The 23,816-nt window shown below is 44.2% G+C and overlaps 1 protein-coding gene and 1 pseudogene across 1 annotated transcript; both read left to right on the top strand.

The window, feature by feature from the left end:
* Positions 1-4,099: 4,099 nt before the first annotated feature.
* Positions 4,100-6,474, top strand: LOC115191885 (E3 ubiquitin-protein ligase TRIM39-like). Its single transcript, XM_029749885.1, has 2 exons — positions 4,100-4,274; positions 4,532-6,474. Exon 2 carries the CDS (start codon positions 4,534-4,536, stop codon positions 6,166-6,168), a length of 1,635 nt encoding a protein of 544 aa, XP_029605745.1. The 5' UTR covers positions 4,100-4,274; positions 4,532-4,533; the 3' UTR covers positions 6,169-6,474.
* An 11,115-nt stretch (positions 6,475-17,589) lies between these two features.
* LOC115191602 (E3 ubiquitin-protein ligase TRIM21-like) lies at positions 17,590-19,180 on the top strand (annotated as a pseudogene).
* Positions 19,181-23,816: the final 4,636 nt, after the last annotated feature.

The following is a 23,816-nucleotide window of genomic DNA, read 5'->3' as shown; positions in this document are numbered from 1 at the left end:
TATTTATACTTTTGATACTTAAATACATTTTAGCAATTCCATTTACTTTTGATACTTAAGTATATTTAAAACCAAATACTTTTATCTTTTACTCAAGTAGTATTTTACTGGGTAACTTTCACTTTTACTTTAGTCATTTTCTATTAAGGTATCTTTACTTTTACTCAAGTATGACGATTGGGTACTTTTTCCACCTATGCCTTTATAAGGCAATGTCCCGATTCTCCATCTTTCTTCCAAAGTGAGCACGTCCGGGGCTGCCGTCGTTGTGCTTGGTGTCCACGGCGAAGCAGAGGAAGAGCACATCTACGACAATCTCAAAGACAGACAGAAAGCAGTGGGCCACCAGCCAGGAGAACAGGCAGATGATGAGCAGGGGCAGGACCCACACTGTCTAGTCCCACTGGAAGTTGAGCTCCAGCATGCCAGCGAACGCCGTGCACGAGCTGAACAGTACCTGGACTTACAACACACAGACACACTCATGGATGAAGGGAAAGATGGAAAGAAAGGCGGGTGGGAAAGGGAGAAAAGAGGAAAGAGAAAGAAAGATAGACAGAGAAAAGAGAGACAATGATTAGTATTATTATACTAGAAAAATAAACACAAATAAGGAACTGACGATTAACAATCCAAAATTGGCATCGCTGTGCGGCCGTTACCTTTCCCAGGAAGAGGACAAAGTCCCTCACGGTGTTGGTGGTGGCCAATCTGAGGGCATTCTCTACCAGGAGGATGAAGGTGTCACATGTCGACGTACAGAAACTGCTGATGTTGAAACCTGTCGCCGTGTACGCGTTCTGTGTTGAAAACAGACAAACAAGAGACAGAAGTATCATCAATAGCAATTTGTGATTGCTGTCATCTTGGACTGAGTCTCCCTTATCAAATAGATTGTTGTCAATGATATTACGTGTAAAAGTAAGAATAATCAACATCTCAGATCACAATCAATCTGATTCTGATCGAACACTTACTTGATTCAGGTACATTAGACATTTCTTCCTGTACCACAAGCAGCAGATGCAGGCTTTCAGCATACAGCGAGTACAGGCATTTTCCTACAAACACAAAATACATTGAGCTTTAGTTCTCCACCCATTGTCTGGCTTGACTTGATAAACTGGTAGTTGTCATATGTGAAAATGTGTATATTTAAAGGCACAATCTGGGATATTTCCTGCTGCTTATGTAGCCCTTCCTGCAGTCAAATTACCTAATGGCTTCATGGGTGGAATGTTATAAATATTTTTCAGAATTTCAGAATTAATAAACATTATTTTTTTAAACAAGCCGAAATTCTGGTGTTTCTATGTCAAACAGTTATGTTATATTTCAGTCCTCTGTGATGTATATAAAGTGTAATATTGGAATGTAAACTCATAATGTATTACATTTCAACTCTATATCTGAGATGGTATAAGTGTATTATTTTTGTTAAGCCCATAACCATGTGTGTGAGGTGTATACTTTTGTTTCAAAGTAGATTTGTTAAGACTACCAAGAATAACTCTGTGACCCTGATATAGCCCACTGCAGTAAAAGGTTCATTAATGATCAATTCTACCTTACACTAAGTATGAATTTGTCCTGCTGGGTGACCTAAACTGGGACATGCTTAAACCTCCTGACCAAGTCCTAAAGCAATGGGACTCCCTAAATCTTTCTCAGATTATTACCATTCCCACAACGTATGACTCCAAACACCCAGAAAAGGCTACTCTCCTCGATGTTATCCTCACAAATAATCCTGATAGGTATCAGTCTGGTGTTTTCTGTAATGACCTTAGTGATCACTGTTTTACAGCCTGTGTTCGTAATGGCTGCTCAGTGAAACCACCTGTCCTGATTTGTCATAGACGCTTGCTCTAAAACTTTAATGAGCAAGCCTTCCTTCATGAACTGGCCTCTGTAAAATGGTATAGAATCAGCTTGATCCCCTCTGTCGAAGACGCTTGGACCTTCTTTTATTAATATTTTCAGTGGTATTGCTAACAGACACGCCCCCATAAAGAAAATTATAATTAAAAACAGGTTCAACCCCTGGTTCGACCGTGATCTTACAGAGTTACTCCACCTCAAGAATTGCATTTGGCGAAAGGCTCGGCACACGCATAATCAGGCTGACTGGCTCTCGTATAGTGTTCTCTCGGGTATGCAATCTTGTTTCCGCTCAGTTTATGGATGTGTCATTGCAACCTTAAAGGTCCTCAATGATGTCACCATTGCCCTTGATTCTAAGAAATATTGTGCTGCTATTTTTATTGACATGGCCAAAGCTTTTGATACGGTAGACCATTCCATTCTTGTGGGCCGGCTAAGGAGTATTGGTGTATCTGAGGGGTCTTTGGCCTAGTTTGCTAACTACCTCTATGTATGTATAGTCAGAAAATCTGCTGTTTAAAACATAATGTCCTAGGAGTGTCATCTGATGAAGATCATCAAAGGTTAGTGCTGCATTTAGCTGTGTTTTGGGTATTTGTGATGCATGCTAGTTGCTTGGAAATGGCTGTGTGGATTTCTGTGTCTATGTACTCTCCTAACATAATCTAATGTTTTGCTTTCGCTGTAAAGCCTTTTGGAAATCGGACAACATTGTTCGTTTCAGGAGAAGTGTATCTATAAAATGGTGTAAAATAGTCCTATGTTTGAGAACTTTGAATTATGACATTTTGTGGTTTTAAATTTGGCGCTCTGATTTTTCACTGGCTGTTGAATAGTGTGGGACGATTTCGTCCCACCTCCCCTAGAGAGGTTAAGCCACTGCCTGTCACCAAGGGAGTACCCCAAGGCTCGATCCTAGGCCCCACACTCTTCTCAATTTACATCAACAACATAGCTCAGGCAGTAGGAAACATCCATTTATATGCAGATGATAGTCTTATACTCAGCTGGCCCCTCCCCGGATTTTGTGTTAAATGCTCTACAACAAAGCTTTCTTAGTGTCCAACAAGCTTTCTCAGGCTAAAGTTAAATCTAGACTTTTCCTCTATCATAATCGCTCCTCTTTCACCCCAGCTGCCAATCTAACCCTGATTCTGATGACTATCCTACCCATGCTAGATTACAGAGATGTAATTTATAGATCGGCAGGTAAGGGTGCTCTGGAGCGGTTCTTTACCATTTGGCCGTCAGATTTGCCACCAATGCTCCTTATAGGACACATCACTGCACTCTATACTCCTCTGTAAACTGGTCATCTCTGTAAACTGGTCATCGCAAGAACCACTGGTTGATGCTTATTCATAAAACCCTCTTAGGCCTCACTCCCCCCTATCTGAAATATCTACCGCAGCCCTCATCCTCCACATACAACACCCGTTCTACCAGTCACATTCTGTTAAAGGTCCCCAAAGCACACACATCCCTGGGTCGCTCCTCTTTTCAGTTCGCTGCAGCTAGCAACTGGAACGAGCTGCAACAAACACTCAAACTGGACAGTTTTATCTCATTCTCTTCATTCAAAGACTCAATCATGGACACTCTTACTGACAGTTGTGGCTGCTTTGCGTGATGTATTGTTGTCTCAACATTCATGCCCTTTGTGCTGTTGTCTGTGCCCAATAATGTTTGTACCATGTTTTGTGCTGCTACCATGTTGTGTTGCTACCATGTTGTTGTTATGTTGTGCTGCTACCATGCTGTGTTGCCATGTGTTGCTGCCTTGCTATGGTGTTGTCTTAGGTCTCTCTTTATGTAGTGTTGTGTTGTCTCTCTTGTCGTGATGTACGTTTTGTCCTATATTTATATTTAATTTATTTAAACATTTTAATCCCAGCCCCTGTCCCGGCAGGAGACCTTTTGCCTTTTGGTAGGCCGTCATTGTAAGTAAGAATCTGTTCTTAACTGACTTGCCTAGTCAAATAAATGTTAAATATAAGTACCTAGACTGACAGTATTTGTTTATCCCCTGTGAATTCTGTTGTAGTTGATGTCTTTAAAGAAAAACTTCAATACATCTGCAGTAATCCCTTGTTTAGCATTTCTGATTCACACTTTTGTATCAAGAATGTATCAAGCATGAAGAGAGATCAGACATGTGAAGGGTTAATTCTGTTCCAGAGCACAGAGCAGCACTGGGTGGGGAGCAGCATGTCAACGTCACTTTACTGAAGTGAAACTGAAGTGTGTAGACGTACCGTATGTTGCGCACACAAGCAAACGTTCTAACTCTTCTGAAAAAAATGCTACGGCAGCTCTTTTTTTAATACTACACTATATAGTACCAAAAAATCTGAGAAAGCACCCACACTCTTTCACACACACAGATACAGGTGAGTAGAGATTAACAAGGGCAGGTGAAGATACATTCTACTGTGTGAATTCTTGTATTCTCTTGTTTTCTTTATCGACTACAGTACCTATGTTTAACTTAATTTTGTACCGTGACTAATTTAAACTGTATGTTGTATGGTGAAACAACTTTAATCAACATTGGTTAGTGTCTCTAAATGCCATGTTGACAGTGGCACTGAAACTATCGAGAGCTGAATCATTCCAGGAAATAATTTATAGTTCCACCTTTGTCTAGATATGGCTTCCTCCAGCATTCTCCTGTCTGAAGAGCAGTTCCTGTGCTCTATCTGTCTGGATGTGTTCACTGAGCCAGTCACCACTTCTTGTGGACACAACTTCTGCATTGACTGTATCACAAAGTACTGGAATAGCAAGGACCTGTGTCACTGTCCGCTGTGTAAGGAGAAATTCTCCAAACGACCTAAACTTCGTGTCAACACAATGTTAAGAGAAGTTGTAGGGAATTTTAAAAGCTTGAGAGACAGAGATAAAGATGAGTCCCCTGCCAAACTTGGAAAAGTGCCCTGTGACGTCTGCACTGGGACGAAGCGCAATGCCCTGAAGTCCTGCCTGGTGTGTCTGGCTTCTTACTGTGAGACTCACCTGGATCCTCATCATATAGCCCCAGCCTTCAAGAGGCACAAACTGGTCGACCCTGTGGAGAACCTGGAAGACAGGATCTGCAAGAAGCATGACAGACTCCTGGAGCTGTTCTGTAGGACTGACCAGACATGTGTGTGTCAAACATGTGTGTGTCAAGCAGACCACAAGACTCATGACACTGTCCCTATAGAGGAAGAGTGTGGAGAGAGGAAGGCTCAGCTGGGGAAAACTGAGGCAGAAGTGCAGCAGATTATCCAGGAGAGACTGAAGAAGGTTAAAGAGATCAAACTCTCAGTATATCTCAGCAAGAGAGATGCAGAGAGGGAGATAGCAGACAGCATACAGGTCTTCACTGCTCTGGTTCGCTCCATTAAGAAAAGCCAGGCTGAGCTGATTGAGGTGATTGAGGAGAAGCTGAAAGCAGTAGAGAGGCAGGCTGAAGGGATCATTGAAGATCTGGAGCAGGAAATCACTGAGCTAAAGAGGAGAAGCACTGATCTGAAGCAGCTCTCACAGACTGAGGACCACCTCCAACTTCTCCAGAACTTCCCATCACTAGTGTTTACCCCTCCACCCACCAAGAACTGGTCTGAGATCAGTGTTCACAGTGATCTGTGTGTTGGGACTGTGAGGAGAGCAGTGTCTCAGCTGGAGGAGACACTGAATAAAGAGATGGAGAATCTGCCTGATGTCAAACTGAAGAGGATTCAGCAGTATGCAGTGGATGTGACTCTGGACCCTGATACAGCACATCCCAAACTCATCCTATCTAAGGATGGGAAACAAGTAAGATGTGGAGACACAGAACAGAATCTTCCTGACATTCCAAAAAGGTTTAATCACTATTTAATTGTCCTTGGAAAGGATGGCTTCTCCTCAGGGAGATTTTACTATGAGGTGACGGTTAAGGGTAAGGCTAGATGGACTTTAGGATTGGTCAGAGAGTCCACTGACAGGAAGGGGTATGTATCACCTAGCCCTGAATATGGAGTCTGGACACTGGTCTTAACGGATGGGAATCAATACACAGCCTGTTCCTCCCCCCAAGTCATCCTGTTCCTGAGAAAGAAGCCCCAGAAGGTGGGGGTGTTTGTGGACTATGAGGAGGGTCTGGTCTCCTTTTATGATGTGGAGGCCAGGTCTCATATCTACTCTTTCACTGGCTGCACCTTTAAAGATAAACTCTTTCCCTTCTTCGTCCCCTGTAATAATGATGATGGAAAAAACTCGGCTCCCCTCATCATCTCTCCTGTCAATCACACAGGCTGATTAAACGATGGAGAGAGAATCATTTATTGGTTATTGTCCTAAATTGTCATTTGTGTTGAAACATGTTTTGAGCTTGTAATGTACCATAATGCATCTGAAGATTTGCTAAGATATACCTAATGAATACAACATAGCTTTGATGTCACCCACTGTCTCAAAAACAAATGATTTTGACCACTTGGAACTATTGGAAATAAAGCTTTTCCTCCTGACCGTGGATGTAGTTGAATGTGAGAAAATACTTGCCTTTGAGATGGTTATTGGTCTATGACAGTGAATGTAATAAAGGACGTACTTTTCCTTTGAGCTGGTTGTGGATATAGGTGAGGATGAGGCCAGGGATCTCCACCAAGGTGATGATGAAGGAGCCTTTGGCCACGTTGCCCAGGTTGTAGTGGGCCAGATGCATCATAGAGGAAATATGGGGTCAGGGCCAGCTGAGGTTTATTCCTGATGTTCAACACAGGGTACAGGAAAAGAGGAGTTGGAATAGTATAAGTGGTACATTACATACCTGGGTTCAAATAGTATTTGTTTTCTTTCAAATACTTTTGCCGTTTGATTGAGCCGGTATGGAGTGCCAGATGGGCGGGGTCTGTACTTTAGGGACTATTCCATTGGTTCAACCGCATCAGGCGAGATCAATGAAGTCCTCTGCATAAAAATGTTATAAAACATATTCTGGGTTGAACTCTGCTTTCATTTATGAATAAATATACACTTCTAGGCAATTACTTTTTCTACAGAGTATTACAAACTCAAGCCATCATTTTGGGATTGTCAGTTATGATCATTCATTGCCTTTGACATAAGGCAAACTAAGCACTTGTAGGACCTGCATTTAATATGTTCAACTAATATATAACTTCCTCATCGGAGTTAATGGCTCTTTCATATTTGATCCACTGTAGTAAAATGATCCTGTTAACAGGCGATGGAGAACACCTTTTCACAAATCAAAAAATCACAAATTGCAAACTTTCAAAAATGTCCATGTAAGAACTTTTCTGTTATACTAGTCAGTTGTATTCTCAAAATTGTATTAGATGTACAAATGCAAGACAAGAAGTGACCATGATCATCATTACCACAATCCCAAAAGTCATTTGAGATACAAAACACTTGTAGTGTACCGTAGTAGTGGTTACAAAATAACAGTGGTGACATGGAATGCATTTGAATATTCTCTCACAGTACATTAACCCAGAAGAGGCTTAACTAAAAAACATCAACTCTACAGCCTATAAAATAGCACCAAACTATACTAACAATATTCTTGACGGATGTACTTATGTTACATAAAATATTTGTTCCAAAAAGGCATTGTGCTTTTAAAAAAAACTAAGTGTGCCATAAATTAATAAACAGGTTATCAAAAATATTGTAGTCTCTGTGACTGGAGTGAAATCATGTTAAACCTATTGCACATGGATTCAAGAAAACTTCTGGAATGGCTTTTGGTTTCTGTCTTCAGGTTTGGTTTTTCAAGCAAAAGTCCCTCCTCCATGAGTCTACAACAATTAACAAATGGAGTGTTAAACTTTACTATTGTCTTCATCAGCATCATCATTTTGAGTACATGACTCTAGATTATGGAGGTAAATGAATGTATTCTCTGTTGGAAAAGTTTTGTTAACTCACCATGGACTACATCTCAGGACAGACTCCATCTACTTCGGACCGATCCCTTCCCGCCATATTCTTACTGTTCTCTACAAACTCCTAGAGAGAGAGAGAAAGAAAAGATAACGTGAAAAGCGTGTTGGGTGATGAGATAACAAGGTGAGCTCTGTTTAAAATGTGCAAAAAACACTATTCGCCACATATAAATGGATTGGTACTCTGCAAAACACCAGTCTCAACATCAACAGTGAAGAGGCGACTCCGGGATGCTGGCCTTCTAGGCAGAGTTGCAAAGAAAAAGCCGTATCTCAGACTGGCCAAAAAAAATAAAAGATTAAGATGGTTAAAATAACACAGACACTGGACAGAGGAACTATGCATAGAAGGCCAGCATCCCGGAGTTGCCTCTGCCAGTTGAGGACTTGTGAGGTGTCTGTTTCTCAAACTAAACACTCTAATGTACTTGTCCTTTTGCTCAGTTGTGCACCGGGGCCTCCCACTCCTTTTTCTATTCTGGTTAGGACCAGTTTGCTCTGTTCTGTGAAGGGAGTAGTACACAGTGTTACACGAGATCTTCAGTTTCTTGGCAATTTCTCACATGGAATACCCTTCATTTCTCAGAACAAGAAGAGACTGACGAGTTTCAGAAGAAAGGTCTTTGTTTCTGGCCATTTTGAGCCTGTAATCGAACCCACACATGCTGATGCTCCAGATACTCAACTAGTCTAAAGAAGGCCAGTTTTATTGCTTCTTTAATCAGGACAACAGTTTTCAGCTGTGCAAACATAATTGCAAAAGGGTTTTCTAATGATCAATTAGCCTTTTAAAATGATAAACTTGGATTAGCTAACACAACGTGCCATTGGAACACAAGAGTGATGGTTGCTGATAATGGGTCTCTGTACGCCTATGTAGATATTCCATATAACAAATCTGCCGTTTCCAGCTACAAAAGTCATTTACAACATTAACAATGTCTACACTGTATTTCTGATCAAGTTGATGTTATTTTTTAATGGACAAAAAGGAACTTGTCTTTCCAAAAACAAGGACATTTCTAAGTGACCTCAAACTTTTGAACGGTAGTGTATATAAGGCTGCGTCACGATTCTTCACCCTTCCCCAAAGTGAGCACAACATTAATTTAACAATGGAGGAAACTCCCTCTAGAAAATGATTACACCAATCCATTGCTTTTAAGTCCATGACAGGTGGAGAATCGGGACGCACCTATAGCCTCCCATGCAGCCTCGCCTCCCTTCTCCTCACCATGAGGGACTTGTCCATGTAGAACTCTCGGCCGGGGCTGCCGTCATTGTGCTTGGTGTCCACGGCGAAGCAGAGGAAGAGCTCGTCCACCACGATCTCAAAGATAGACAGGAAGCAGTGGGCCACCAGCCAGGAGAACAGGCAGACGATGAGCAGGGGCAGGACCCACACCATGTACTGTAGTCCCGCTGGTAGTTGAGCGCCAACACACCGGCGAACGCCGTGCAGGAGACGGTCAGTACCTGGACACACACATATGAAGGAAAAGATGGAGAGAAAGGGAGGTGGGAAAGGGAAAAAATAGGAAAGAGAAAGAGACAAAGATAGAGAAAAAGAGAGACAGTGATAGATTGAGACTACCAACTTGCCTGGACTGGCTAGTGACTACTCATCTGCGTTACCTGTGTTGCCTGTCGTCGGGTGTGAAAGCTCTCAGTCAGGAACCGGATAATCCAATGGTCTCACCTGCGTCAAAGATAGAGGTGTAGCTTTGAGAAACTAACAAGGTTAGCTAGCCAGCTGTACTCGTTCGCAGCGATGCCGTTTTACAAACAAAGCCAACACCACAGCCACTGCTAGCTAGCTAGCTTTACCAACTAGCAGTACAGTAGAAACTAAATACATTACAACGGAACGATTTGATTAGTGTAATGTTAGCTAGCTACATAGTTGTCTTTGTATCATAGATAAAGGTGTCATACAGAGTAGCTATTGAGGTTAGCTAGCCAGCTACATTTTCAAACAAAGTCAACAACGCAGCCACTGCTAGCTAGCCAACTCTACCAGCGAGCAGTACTGTATCATTTTAGTCAACAAGATTTTTGCAACGTAAGCTTAACTTTCTGAACATTCGAGATGTGTAGTCCCCTTGTGTAGCTAGCAGGACTGACTTTGTGTTAGCTAGCCAACGTTTAATCACTTCTGCGTTATGAAAGGTACTAGACACGGACACGAATGATCCATTGGTAGTTTGTTGTAACCAAGTATTGGTGCTTATTGGATGCTAGCATGCTAGTTAGCTACGGCGTCATAGGAGACGGTGCACTGGAAGAAGCTGGAAGAATACTGTACCAAGTTATCTAGCTGAATAAACTAAGTTTGAGCCTGTTCCTGGTAACATTGAACCACTGGAGCTTACATCAAATATAATTTCTAAAGTGGAAGTTGGAAAGTTATATTTGAGTGTCATTGAGTGTTCATTCCAATCTCCTTTGCATTAGCGTAGCCTCTCCTGTAGCTTGTCAACCATGTGTCTGCCTATCCTTGTTCTCTCCTCTCTGCACAGGCCACACAAATGCTTCACACCACATGGCCGCTGCCACTCTAACCTGGTGGTCCCAGCGCGCACGACCCACGTGGAGTTCCAGGTCTCCGGCAGCCTCTGGAACTGCCGGTCTGCGGCCAACAAGGCAGAGTTCATCTCAGCCTATGCTACCCTCCAGTCCCTCGACTTCTTGGCGCTGACGGGAAACATGGATTACCACAGAAAACACTGCTACTCCTACTGCTCTCTCCTCGTCTGACCACGTGTTCTCACATACCCCGAGAGCATCTGGTCAGCGGGGTGGTGGCACTGGAATCCTCATCTCTCCCAAGTGGACATTCTCTCTTTCTCCCCTGACCCATCTGTCTATCTCCTCATTTGAATTCCATGCTGTCACAGTCACTAGCCCATTCAAGCTTAACATCCTTATCATTTATCGCCCTCCAGGTTCCGTTGGAGAGTTCATCAATGAGCTTGACGCCTTGATAAGTTCCTTTCCTGAGGATGGCTCACCCCTCACAGTTCTGGGTGACTTTAACCTCCCTACGTCTACCTTTGACTCATTTCTCTCTGCCTCCTTCTTTCCACTCCTCTCCTCTATTGACCTCACCCTCTCACCGTCACCCCCTACTCACAAGGCAGGCAATACGCTTGACCTCATCTTTACTAGATGCTGTTCTTCTACTAATCTCACTGCAACTCCCCTCCAAGTCTCCGACCACTACCTTGTATCCTTTTCCCTCTCGCTCTCCTCCAACACTACTCACTCTGCCCCTACTCAGATGGTATTGCGCCGTCGCAACCTTCGCTCACTCTCTCCTCTTCCATCCTATCATCTCTTCCCTCTGCTCAATCCTTCTCCAACCAATCTCCTGATTCTGCTTCCTCAACCCTCCTCTCCTCCCTTTCTGCATCCTTTGACTCTCTGTGTCCCCTATCCTCCCGGCCGGCACGGTCATCCCCTCCTGCTCCGTGGCTTGACGACTCATTGCGAGCTCAAAGAACAGGGGTCCCTGCGGACCTGGCATCTTTTCACTCCCTCTTCTCTACATTTTCTTCCTCTGTTTCTGCTGCTAAAGCCACTTTCTACCACTCTAAATTCCAAGCATCTGCCTCTAACCCTAGGAAGCTCTTTGCCATCTTCTCCTCCCTCCTGAATCCTCCTCCCCCTCCCCCCTCCTCCCTCTCTGCGGATGACTTCGTCAACCATTTTGAAAAGAAGGTTGACGACATTCGATCCTCGTTTGTTAAGTCAAACGACACCACTGGTCCTGCTCACGTTGCCCTACCCTATGCTTTGACCTCTTTCTCCCCTCTCTCTCCAGATGAAATCTTGCAACTTGTGACGGCCGGCCGCCCAACAACCTGCCCGCTTGACCCTATCCCCTCCTCTCTTCTCCAGACCATTTCCGGAGACCTTCTCCCCTACCTCACCTCGCTCATCAACTCATCCTTGATCGCTGGCTACGTCCCTTCCGTCTTCAAGAGAGCGAGAGTTGCACCCCTTCTCAAAAAACCTACACTCGATCCCTCCCATGTCAACAACTACAGACCAGTATCCCTTCTTTCTTTTCTCTCCAAAACTCTTGAGCGTGCCGTCCTTGGCCAGCTCTCTTGCTATCTCTCTCAGAATGACCTTCTTGATCCAAATCAGCCAGGTTTCAAGACTGGCCATTCAACTGAGACCGCTCTTCTCTGTGTCACGGAGGCTCTCCGCACTGCTAAAGCTAACTCTCTCTCCTCTGCTCTCATCCTTCTAGACCTATCTGCTGCCTTTGATACTGTGAACCATCAGATCCTCCTCTCCACCCTCTCCGAGTTGGGCATCTCCGGCACGGCTCACTCTTGGATTGCGTCCTACCTGAAAGGTTGCTCCTACCAGGTGGCGTGGCGAGAATCCGTCTCCGCACCACGTGCTCTCATCACTGGTGTCCCCCAGGGCTCAGTTCTAGGCCCTCTCCTATTCTCGCTATACACCAAGTCACTTGGCTCTGTCCAGGGGTGGAAATCCCGGGGGGGGGGGGGGGGGGGGGACACAACCCCCCCATCCTGGGAAAAATATGATTTGTCCCCCCCAATATATCACTGAAACATAACTATCTAATTTAAATAATATTAATAATACGCAATGAAAGCAATTGTGCTGATTATAGACACTTAATAGCGCGTTTTTAAGTTTCAAAAGATTGCAACCCCCCCACCCTTTGCCTCACAATGGTTTGATCCACTGCCAGTTCCTTAGTTGGCAAGGTAACAGAGGGGTCGTATCCACTGTCTGAAAGGCACTCAATGAACGTAACTGACGTGAGGTTAATCCAGTCAATCGCGCACACACACTAGCTGAATATGCAGAGCTAGCGCGCAAATATTGACTATTAAGCTAGCTAGTACCTATTCCATTTATGTGGCTTCGTCAAAGATGGAATCTTTGCTATCGTCAATTTATTCCAAGATCAGCATGCAGATGATGTAAGTTAGTGCTTCAAAGTCCCTGTGATAAGGTTAGCGATAAACTGAAGTCCAAACTGAACAGAACTACACTCTCTTCTACCATTGTCTTAAATATATTTAATGGTCTCGTTGCAAAAGATAAATTGTCGCAAGGGAACTTTTATTTATTTATTTTATTTCACCTTTATTTAACCCGGGTAGCAAAGATTATAGTAAACACCACTGAAACGGAATTGGTGCTTGCTAGCTTTGCAAATTCAGCTATTGTTGGAAGCCAGCCAATATGAAACAAACTATTAAAATTACAAAAGGTTGCAGCATATGTTGTGTAAATGGTGAACTCATACAGCTGTCAACTCTTGTCATTTTAATCCGTTTCACATGTGCTAGCTACCTTTTAGATCGAAGCCCAAATAGAATGATAAAAGATAAGATGATAGAAGTCCATCTCCTACTGTAAATAACCTACACACTGTGTGTGTGTGTAGCCAGCCAGCCAGGTAGAAAAATGGCAGAAAAATAAAAGACGGACATCAGAGTATTTTTCAGTACACCAAAACGCAAAGTAAGAACCCTAGTAGCCTAATATCTCAAAGACTAGTTGATAAAATGTTCATAAGAAAGAAATGAAATTCTAATGGAAATGTTTCACAATGATGTCATTAGGCAGAGCAGGCAACAGATGGCACACAGACAGCAGAGTTGGGGACAGATATGCAGGGACAGACTGGCAGAGACAGGGAGTCTCAGGTAAGTTTGTTGAGTCTTTGTTTGGCAACATTATGAAAGGTTCTCAATTTTTTTGACTTGTAAAATAGGAACATAATTGGAAAATGCCATGGATACCCCCACTCTCAACTTAAACTGGTGACTGAACTAAGATTTGTTAAAGGCAATGGTATTGCTGTTGTGATTAGTTGTGTAGTTTTGGGTACCGGTAGTTAGGAGTACGTCAAACACCTTATTTCTTTGGTTCCTCAATATACATTTACCATATTACAATGTAGGCTATGTGTTACAGCACTACTTTTGGTGTCCCCCTCAGGAATTGCTCTTGAGAAAATGTAATGTAATTGTCCCCTCCAAAGTTGATATCAGATTTTCGCCCCTGGCTCTGTCATATCCTCACATGGTCTCTCCTATCATTGCTACGCAGACGACACACAATTAATCTTCTCCTTTCCCCCTTCTGATAACCAGGTGGCGAACCGCATCTCTGCATGTCTGGCAGACATATCAGTGTGGATGACGGATCACCACCTCAAGCTGAACCTCGGCAAGATGGAGCTACTCTTCCTCCCGGGGAAGGACTGCCCGTTCCATGATCTCGCCATCACGGTTGACAACTCCATTGTGTCCTCCTCCCATAGTGCTAAGAGCATTGGCGTGACCCTGGACAACACCCTGTCGTTCTCCGCTAACATCAAGGCGGTGACCCGATCCTGTAGGTTCATGCTCTACAACATTCGCAGAGTACGACCCTGCCTTACACAGGAAGCGGCGCAGGTCCTAATCCAGGCACTTGTCATCTCCCGTCTGGATTACTGCAACTCGCTGCTGGCGGGGCTCCCTGCCTGTGCCATTAAACCCCTACAACTCATCCAGAACGCAGCAGCCCGTCTGGTGTTCAACCTTCCCAAGTTCTCTCACGTCACCCCGCTCCTCAGCACACTCCACTGGCTTCCAGTTGAAGCTCGCATCTGCTACAAGACCATGGTGCTTGCCTACGGAGCTGTGAGGGGAACGGCACCTCCATACCTTCAGACTCTGATCAGTCCCTACACCCAAAGAAGGGCACTGCGTTCATCCACTTCTGGCCTGCTCGCACTCCCTACCTCTGTGGAAGCACAGTTCCCGCTCAGCCCAGTCAAAACGGTTCGCTGCTCTGGCACCCCAATGGTGGAACAAGCTCCCTCACGACGCCAGGACAGCGAGTCAATCACCACCTTCCGGAGACACCTGAAACCCCACCTCTTTAAGGAATACCTAGGATAGGATAAAGTGATCCTTCTACCCCCCCCCCCCCAAAAAAAGATATAGATGTACTATTGTAAAGTGGTTGTTCCACTGGATATCATAAGGTGAATGCACCAATTTGTAAGTCGCTCTGGATAAGAGCGTCTGCTAAATGACATAAATGTAAAAATGTAAAAATGTAATTGAATAGTAATATTATGCTTGTAAAATACACACAAATGACGAACTGAAAATAAACAATTACAAAATGGCGCAGTGTCGTGGAAATTACCACCAGGGACTCAAATTCAAACTTAAATTAATAATTCTTTATTATCAGCAAGGTGTAGAGGTTCCAACAAACTCTCATGTCAGGTCTGTTTTGGATAAGCTGATAGCATCACCTGTACGCCAAGGCGGAGAAGTGCCTTTTCTTCCAGCAGGCGGACTCGTTCCTGGACTATCGGATATCCACCACGGGAGTGGAGATGGAAGAGCAGATAGTCAGTGCAGTATGGTCGTGGCCTGTTCCATCCAACATAAAGGCGGTGCAGCGCTTCCTAGGTTTTTCCAACTGTTTCCGGCACTTCATTAGGGGTTTCAGCACAGTGGTGGCCCCTCTCACCTCCCTCCTGAAGAGAGGTCTTCGACAGCTGTGCTGGAGTGAGGAGGCCAACGAAGCCTTCCGTGCGCTCTAGGAACGTTGTACGAACGCACCTGTTCTGGCTCATCCTGACCCATCTCTGCCCTTCATCATAGAAGTGGACGCCTCTGAGGTTGGAGTAGGGGCTGTTCTCTCCCAACGCACTGGATCACCACCTAAACTCCATCCATGCACCTTCTACTCACGGAAGCATTCTCCCACGGAGCAGAATTAAAACGTGGTAGTTGTGAGTTGCTGGCCGTCAAAAAGGCGTTAAAAACATGGCGGCACTGGCTGGAGGGTGCTTAATACTGTGTCTAGTTGAGAAGTACTTAGGTCTTAACCTGTATCTAAAGGGCACAATTTCCAAATTATACAACATAATACAGAACATTAATCCGCCTTCCTTGGCAAATACAAAATCTGCATGGGAGCAAGGTATGGGTGGTGAGTTACGCGATAATATATGGCAACAAAGTATTGAACGTATCCACACCTCATCATTTTGCATAAGGTATGGGCTCATTCAGTTTAAAGTTTTGCACCATCTCCATTACTCAAATGACAGACTGACAAAAATAAACCCAAATGTGGACCCCAAGTGTTTCAGATGCCACCTGAGTCCAGCGACTGTTGGACACATGTTAGGGTCATGCCAATCTTTGAGTGGCTTCTGGGACCACATTTTAGAGGAATTCTCACATAAACTCGGCAAGAAAAGAAACGTCAATTTTTCAGGACCTGTCTTTCAAAGATAATTGGCAAAAATCCAAATAACTTCACAGATCTTCATTGTAAAGGGTTTAAAAACTGTTTCCCATGCTTGTTCAATGAACCATAAACAATTAATGAACATGCAGCTGTGGAACGGTCGTTAAGACACTAACAGCTTACAGACGGTAGGCAATTAAGGTCACAGTTATGAAAACTTAGGACACTAAAGAGGCCTTTCTACTGACTTTGAAAAACACCAAAAGAAAGATGCCGAGGGTCCCTGCTCATCTGCGTAAACGTGCCTTAGGCATGCTGCAAGGAGGCATGAGGACTGCCGATGTGGCCAGGGCAATAAATTGCAATATCCGTACTGTGAGACGCCTAAGACAGCGCTACAGGGAGACAAGACGGACAGCTGATCGTCCTCACAGTGGCAGACTACGTGTAACAACACCTGCACAGGATCGGTACATCCGAACATCACACCTGCGGGACAGGTACAGGATGGCAACAACAATTCCCGAGTTACACCAGGAACTCACAATCCCTCCATCAGTGCTCAGACTGTCCGGAATAGGCTGAGAGAGGCTCGACTGAGGGCTTCTAGGCCTGTTGTAAGGCAGGTCCTCACCAAACATCACCGGCAACAACGTTGCCTATGGGCACAAACCCACCGTCACTGGACCAGACAGGACTGGCAAAAAGTGTTCACTGACGAGTCGCGGTTTTGTCTCACCAGGGGTGATGGTCGGATTTGCGTTTATCGTCAAAGGAATGAGCGTTACACTGAGGCCTGTACTCTGGAGCGGGATCGATTTGGAGGTGGAGGGTCCGTCATGGTCTGGGGCAGTGTATCACAGCATCATTGGACTGAGCTTGTTGTCATTGCAGGCAATCTCAACGCTGGGCATTACAGGGAAGACATCCTCCTCCATCATGTGGTACCCTTCCTGCAGGCTCATCCTGACATGACCCTCCAGCATGACAATGCCACCAGCCACACTGCTCGTTCTGTGCGTGATTTCCTGCAAGACAGGAATGTCAGTGTTCTGCCATGGCCAGCAAAGAGCCCGGATCTCAATCTCATTGAGCACGTCTGGGACCTGTTGGATCGGAGGGTGAGGGCTAGGGCCATTCCCCCCCAAAATTTCTGGGAACTTGCAGGTGCCTTGGTGGAAGAGTGGGGTAACATCTCACAGCAAGAACTGGCAAATCTGGTGCAGTCCATGAGGAGATGCACTGCAGTACTTAATGCAGCTGGTGGCCACACCAGATACTGACTGTTACTTTTGATTTGACCCCCCTTTTGTTCAGGGACACATTATTCCATTTCTGTTAGTCACGTGTCTGTGGAACTTGTTCAGTTTATGTCTCAGTTGTTGAATCTTGCTATGTTCATACAAATATTTACACATGTTAAGTTTGATGAAAATAAACTCAGTTGACAGTGAGAGGACGTTTCTTTTTTTGCTGAGTTTAGTTCCTCCTTCTCTTTCTAGATATGGCTTCCTCCAGCAGTCTCCCATTCCTGTGCTCTATCTGTCTGGATGTGTTCCATGAGCCAGTCTCCACTTCATGTGGACATAACTTCTGCATGACCTGTATAAAAGAGTACTGGGATAGCAAGGACCTGTGTCAATGTTCAATGTGTAAGGAAAAGTTCTCCAGACGAACTAAGCTTTGTGTTAACACAACCTTTAGAGAGGTTGTAGAGAATTATAAAAGGTTGAGTGACAGAGGTAAAGATGAGTCCCCTGCCAAACCTGTAAAAGTGCACTGTGATGTCTGCACTGGGACGAAGCTCAGTGCCATGAAGTCCTTGCTGCTCTGTCTAACCTCTTACTGTGAGACTCACCTGGATCCTCATCAGATAGCCCCAGCCTTAAAGAGACACAAACTGATCGACCCTGTGGAGAACCTGGAAGACCGGATGTGTAAGAAACATGACAGACTCCTGGAGCTGTTCTGTAGGACTGACCAGACGTGTGTGTCAGTTCTGCACTGAGGGAGACCACAAGACTCATGACACTGTCCCTATAGAGGAAGAGTGTGGATAGAGGAAGGCTCAGCTGGGGAAAACTGTGGCAGAAGTGCAACTGATTATTCATGAGCGACTGCAGAAGGTTAAAGAGATCAAACTCTCAGTAGATCTTAGCATGAGAGATGCAGAGGGAGAAAGTGGACAGCATAAAGGTCTTCACTGCTCTGGTGCGCTCCATTGCGAAAAGCCAGGTTGAGCTCATTGGGGAGGTTGAAAACAGAAAGCAGTAGAGAGGCAGGCTGAAAGGCTCATTATAGAGCTGGAGCAGGAAATCACTGAGCTGAAGAGGAGAAGCACTGAGCTGAAGCAGCTCCCACACACTGAGGCCACCGCCAACTTCCCCAGAGCTTCCCATCTGTAGTGTGCACTCCTCCACCCACCAAGGACTGGTCTGAGATCAGTGTTCACAGGACTGTGAGGAGAGCTGTGTCTCATCTGGAGGAGACACTGAATAAAGAGATGGAAAAGCTGCTTGAAGTCAAACTGAAGAGGATTCAGCAGTATGCAGTGGATGTGACTCTGGACCCTGATACAGCAAATCTCTATCTCATCCTGTCTGAGCATGGAAAACAAGTGAGAACTGGAGACACGGAACTGAATCTTCCTGACAATCCAAAAAGTTTTGATCGTTTTACCATTCTCCTTGGAAAGAATGGTTTCTCCTCAGGGAGATTTTAGTATGACGTGCCGGTTAAGGGTAAGACTAGGTGGGTTTTAGGAGCGGCCAGAGAGTCCACTGACAAGAAGGGGAATATCACACTGAGCCCTGAACATGGAGTCTGGACTGTGATGCTAAGGGATTGAAAGGAGTACACAGCCTGTGCCTCACCGCAAGTCTGTCTCTTCCTGAGCAAGAAGCCCCAGAAGGTGGAGGTTATCTGTGGACTATGAGGACGGTCTGGCCTCTTTTTATGATGTAGAGGCCAAGTCTCATATCTACTCTTTCACTTGCTGCACCTTTACAGAGAAAATCTTCTTCAGTCCCTGTAGTGATGATAGTGGTAAAAACTTAGCCCCTCTCATAATCTCTCCTGTCAATCACAAACATTGATTAAACAAAGGACTTACTCATCCTTTAAAGCTGCAATACGTAACTTTTTGGGCTGCCTGACCAAATTCACATAGAAATGTGCATTATAGATCTGTCATTCAAAGCAAGTCTAAGAAGCGGTAGATCTGTTGTATGTGCATTATTTCTATGCTTCCCGTTCTTAAGTTTTGTTTTGGTGTCTTGTACTTTTGGATTTGTACAACAGTTTCAAACCACTGAAAATACTATATTTTAGGTTATGGAAAATATATTTCACAGCGGTTTAGATGGTACAATGATTCTCTACAATATACTTGTTTTTTTCTGTCACATAAACTGAAATTAGGCGAACTATTAGAATTTTAGCAACCAGGAAACGGAAGAGATTTCTTTATCATGCATCCTTAAGCTGGTTGTTGGTACTGTATAAGTGAATGTCATAAAGGACTTACTTTTCCTTTGATCTGGCTGTGGATGTAGGTAATTGTGAAAAAGGACTTTAAGCTGGTTGTTGATACTGCATAAGTGAATGTGGTAAAGGGCATACTCAGCCTTTGAGCTGGTTCCACAGTTCTGTACTTCGATAAAGGACATACTTTTCCTTTGAGCTGGCTGTGGATCCAAGACCGTGTGTGATAAGGGAAGTAATGTGCCTATAACCTGGTTGTTGGTTTAGGATAGTGACTGAATATGATAAAATACATACTTGAGCTGCTTGTACAGTGCCTTCAGAAAGTACTCACACCCCTTGACTTATTCCACATTTTGTTGTATTACAGCCCGAATTCAAAATATCTTTTTTTCACCCATCTACACACAATACCCGATAATAACAAAGTCATTATTTGCAAATGTAAGTACAGAAATCAGATTTACATAAGTATTCCCACCCTGTAGTCAATACATGCTAGAATTGCTTTTGGCAGCAATTACAACAGAGTCTTTCTGGGTAAGTCTCTACGAGCTTTGCTCACCTGGATTGTACATTTTTGCACATTATTCTTTATAAAATTCTTCAAGCTTTGTTAAGTTGGTTGTTGATCATTGCTTGACAGCCATTTTCAAGTCTTGCCATAGATTTTCAAGCTGATTTAGGAACATTCATTGTCATCTTGGTAAACAACTCCATTGTATATATGGCCTTGTGTTTTAGGTTATTGTCCTGCTGAAAGATGAATTTGTCTCCCATTGTCTGTTGGAAAGCAGACTGAACCAGGAGGTTTTCCTCTAGGATTTTGCCTGCGCTTAGCTCTATTCATTTTCTTTTTATCCTAAAAAACTCCCTAGCCCTTGCCAATGACAAGCATACCCATAATATGATGCCGCCACCTCCATGCTTGAAAATATGAAGAGTGGTATTGGAAAACTTCCCTGGTCTTTGTGGTTGAATCGGTTTGAAATTCACTGCTCGACTGAGGGACTTTACAGATAATTGTATATGTGGGGTACAGAGATGAGGTAGTCATTTAAAAATACTGTTAAACACTATCATTGCACACAGTGAGTCCATGCAACTTATGTGACTTGTAAGCACATTTTTACTCCTGAATAAAGGGTTTGAATACTTATTGACTCAAGACATCTCAGCTTTTCATTTTATATTAACTTGTACAAATTTCAAAAAATATAATTCAACTTTGACATTATGGGGTATTGTGTGTAGGCCAGCTACAAAATGTCCTCACCTACAGTAAACGTAATCCATTTTCAAATCAGGCTATAACAACAAAATGTGGAAAAAGTCAAGGGGTGCGAATAGTTTCTGAAGGCAGTGTAAATGTAGGTGAGGATGAGGCGAGGGAACTCCACCAGGGTGATCCCTACCACGGTGCCCAGGTGGTAGCGGGCCAGACGCAGCATAGACGACAGGATGGGGGTCATGGGCATCTGGGATTTATTGCTGATGTCCACCAGAAAAGAAGAGATAGGAATAGTCAATTTCATACAGGACAGAGCTGGGTTCAAATAGTTTATTTTCTTTCAGATATTTTGAGTGATTGAGCCTGTTTGGCGTGTATTGTTGGGTATACAGTACCAGTCAAAAGTTTGGACACACCTACTCATTCCAGGGTTTTTCTTCATTTTTACTATTTTCTACATTGTAGAATAATAGTGAAGACATCAAAACTATGAAATCACACATATGGAATCATGTAGTTACCAAAAAAGTGTTACATCAAAACTGATTTTATATTCTAGATTCTTCAAAGTAGGCACCCTTTGCCTTGATGACAGCTTTGCACACTCTTGGCATTCTCTCAACCAGCTTCATGGGGAAGACACCTGGAATGCATTCAATTAACAGGTGTGCCTTGTTAGAAAAGTTAAATTTGTGGAATGTCTTTCCTTCTTAATGTGCTTGAGTCAATCAGTTGTAACAAGGTAGGGGTGGTATACAGAAGATAGCCCTATTTGGTCAAATACCAAGTCCATATTATGGCAAGAACAGCTCAAATAAGCAAAGACAAACGACAGTCCATCATTACTTTAAAACATGTCAATACGAAATATTTCAAGAACTTCAGTTTCTTCAAGTGCAGTCGCAAAAACAATCATGTACTATGATGAAACTGGCTCTCGTGAGGACCGCCACTGGAAATGAAGACCCAGAGTAACCTCTGCAGCAGAGGATAAGTTCATTAGAGTTACCAGCCTCAAAAATTGCAGCCCAAATAAATGCTTCACAGAGCCCAAGTAACAGACACATCTCAGGCATTCATGGTCAAATTGCTGCAAAAAAAACACTACTAAAGGACATCAATAAAATGAAGAGATTTGCTTGGGCCAAGAAACACAAACAATGGACATTAGACGAGTGAAAATCTGCCCAAATTTGCTATTTTTTGGTTCCAACCGCTGTGTCTGTGTGAGACGCAGAGTAGGTGAACGAATGATCTCCGCATGTGTCGTTCCCACCATGAAGCATGGAGGTGGTGGTGTGATGGTGCTTTGCTGGTGACACTTAGTGATTAATTTAGAATTCAAGGCATACTTAACCAGCATGGCTACCACAGCATTCGGCACCGTTAGCCCATCCCATCTGGTTTGGGCTTAGTGGGACTATCATTTGTTTTTCAACAGGACAATGTCCCAGCACACCTCCAGGCTGTGTAAGGGCTATTTGACCAAGGAGAGTTATGGAGTGCTGCATCAGATGACCTAGCTTCGACAATCACCCGACCTCAACCCAATTGAGATGGTTTGGGATGAGTTGGACCACAGAGTGAAGGAAAAGCAGCCAACAAGTGCTCATCATACATGGGAACTCATTCAAGACTGTGGAAAAGCTTTCCAGGTGAAGCTGGTTGAGGAGAGAATCCCAAGAGTGTGCAAAGCTGTCATCAAGGCAAAGGGTGGCCATTTTGAAGAATATAACATCTATTTTGATGTTTAACACTTTTTTGGTTACTACATAATTCCATATGTGTAATTTCATAGTTTTGATGTCTTCACTATTATTCTACAATGTAGAAAATAGTACAAACAAAGAAACTATTGAATGAGTAGGTGTGTCCAAACTTTTGACTGGCACTGATATATATATATATATATATATACTGCTCAAAAAAATAAAGGGAACACTTAAACAACACAATGTAACTCCAAGTCAATCACACTTCTGTGAAATCAAACTGTCCACTTAGGAAGCAACAATGATTGACAATAAATTTCACATGCTGTTGTGCAAATGGAATAGACAACAGGTGGAAATTATAGGCAATAAGCAAGACACCCCCAATAAAGAAGTGGTTCAGCAGGTGCTGACCACAGACCACTTCTCAGTTCCTATGCTTCCTGGCTGATGTTTTGGTCACTTTTGAATGCTGGCGGTGCTTTCACTCTAGTGGTAGCATGAGACGGAGTCTACAACCCACACAAGTGGCTCAGGTAGTGCAGCTCATCCAGGATGGCACATCAATGCGAGCTGTGGCAAGAAGGTTTGCTGTGTCTGTCAGCGTAGTGTCCAGAGCATGGAGGCGCTACCAGGAGACAGGCCAGTACATCAGGAGACGTGGAGGAGGCCGTAGGAGGGCAACAACCCAGCAGCAGGACCGCTACCTCCGCCTTTGTGCAAGGAGGAGCAGGGGAAGCACTGCCAGAGCCCTGCAAAATGACCTCCAGCAGGCCACAAATGTGCATGTGTCTGCTCAAACGGTCAGAAACAGACTCCATGAGGGTGGTATGAGGGCCCGACGTCCACAAGTGGGGGTTGTGCTTACAGCCCAACACCGTGCAAGACGTTTGGCATTTGCCAGAGAACACCAAGATTGGCAAATTCGCCACTGGCGCCCTGTGCTCTTCACAGATGAAAGCAGGTTCACACTGAGCACGTGACAGAGTCTGGAGATGCCGTGGAGAACGTTCTGCTGCCTGCAACATCCTCCAGCATGACCGGTTTGGCGGTGGGTCAGTCATGGTGTGGGGGTGGTATTTTTTGGGGGGGCCGCACAGCCCTCCATGTGCTCGCCAGAGGTAGCCTGACTGCCATTTGGTACCGAGATGAGATCCTCAGACCCCTTGTGAGACCATATGCTGGTGCGGTTTGCCCTGGGTTCCTCCTAATGCAAGACAATGCTAGACCTCATGTGGCTGGAGTGTGTCAGCAGTTCCTGCAAGAGGAAGGCATTGATGCTATGGACTGGCCCGCCCGTTCCCC

Source organism: Salmo trutta, chromosome 4 (assembly GCF_901001165.1).
Source record: "Salmo trutta chromosome 4, fSalTru1.1, whole genome shotgun sequence".
NCBI classification, from domain to species: Eukaryota; Metazoa; Chordata; class Actinopteri; order Salmoniformes; family Salmonidae; genus Salmo; species Salmo trutta.
This window is presented reverse-complemented; position numbering and strand designations above follow the sequence as displayed.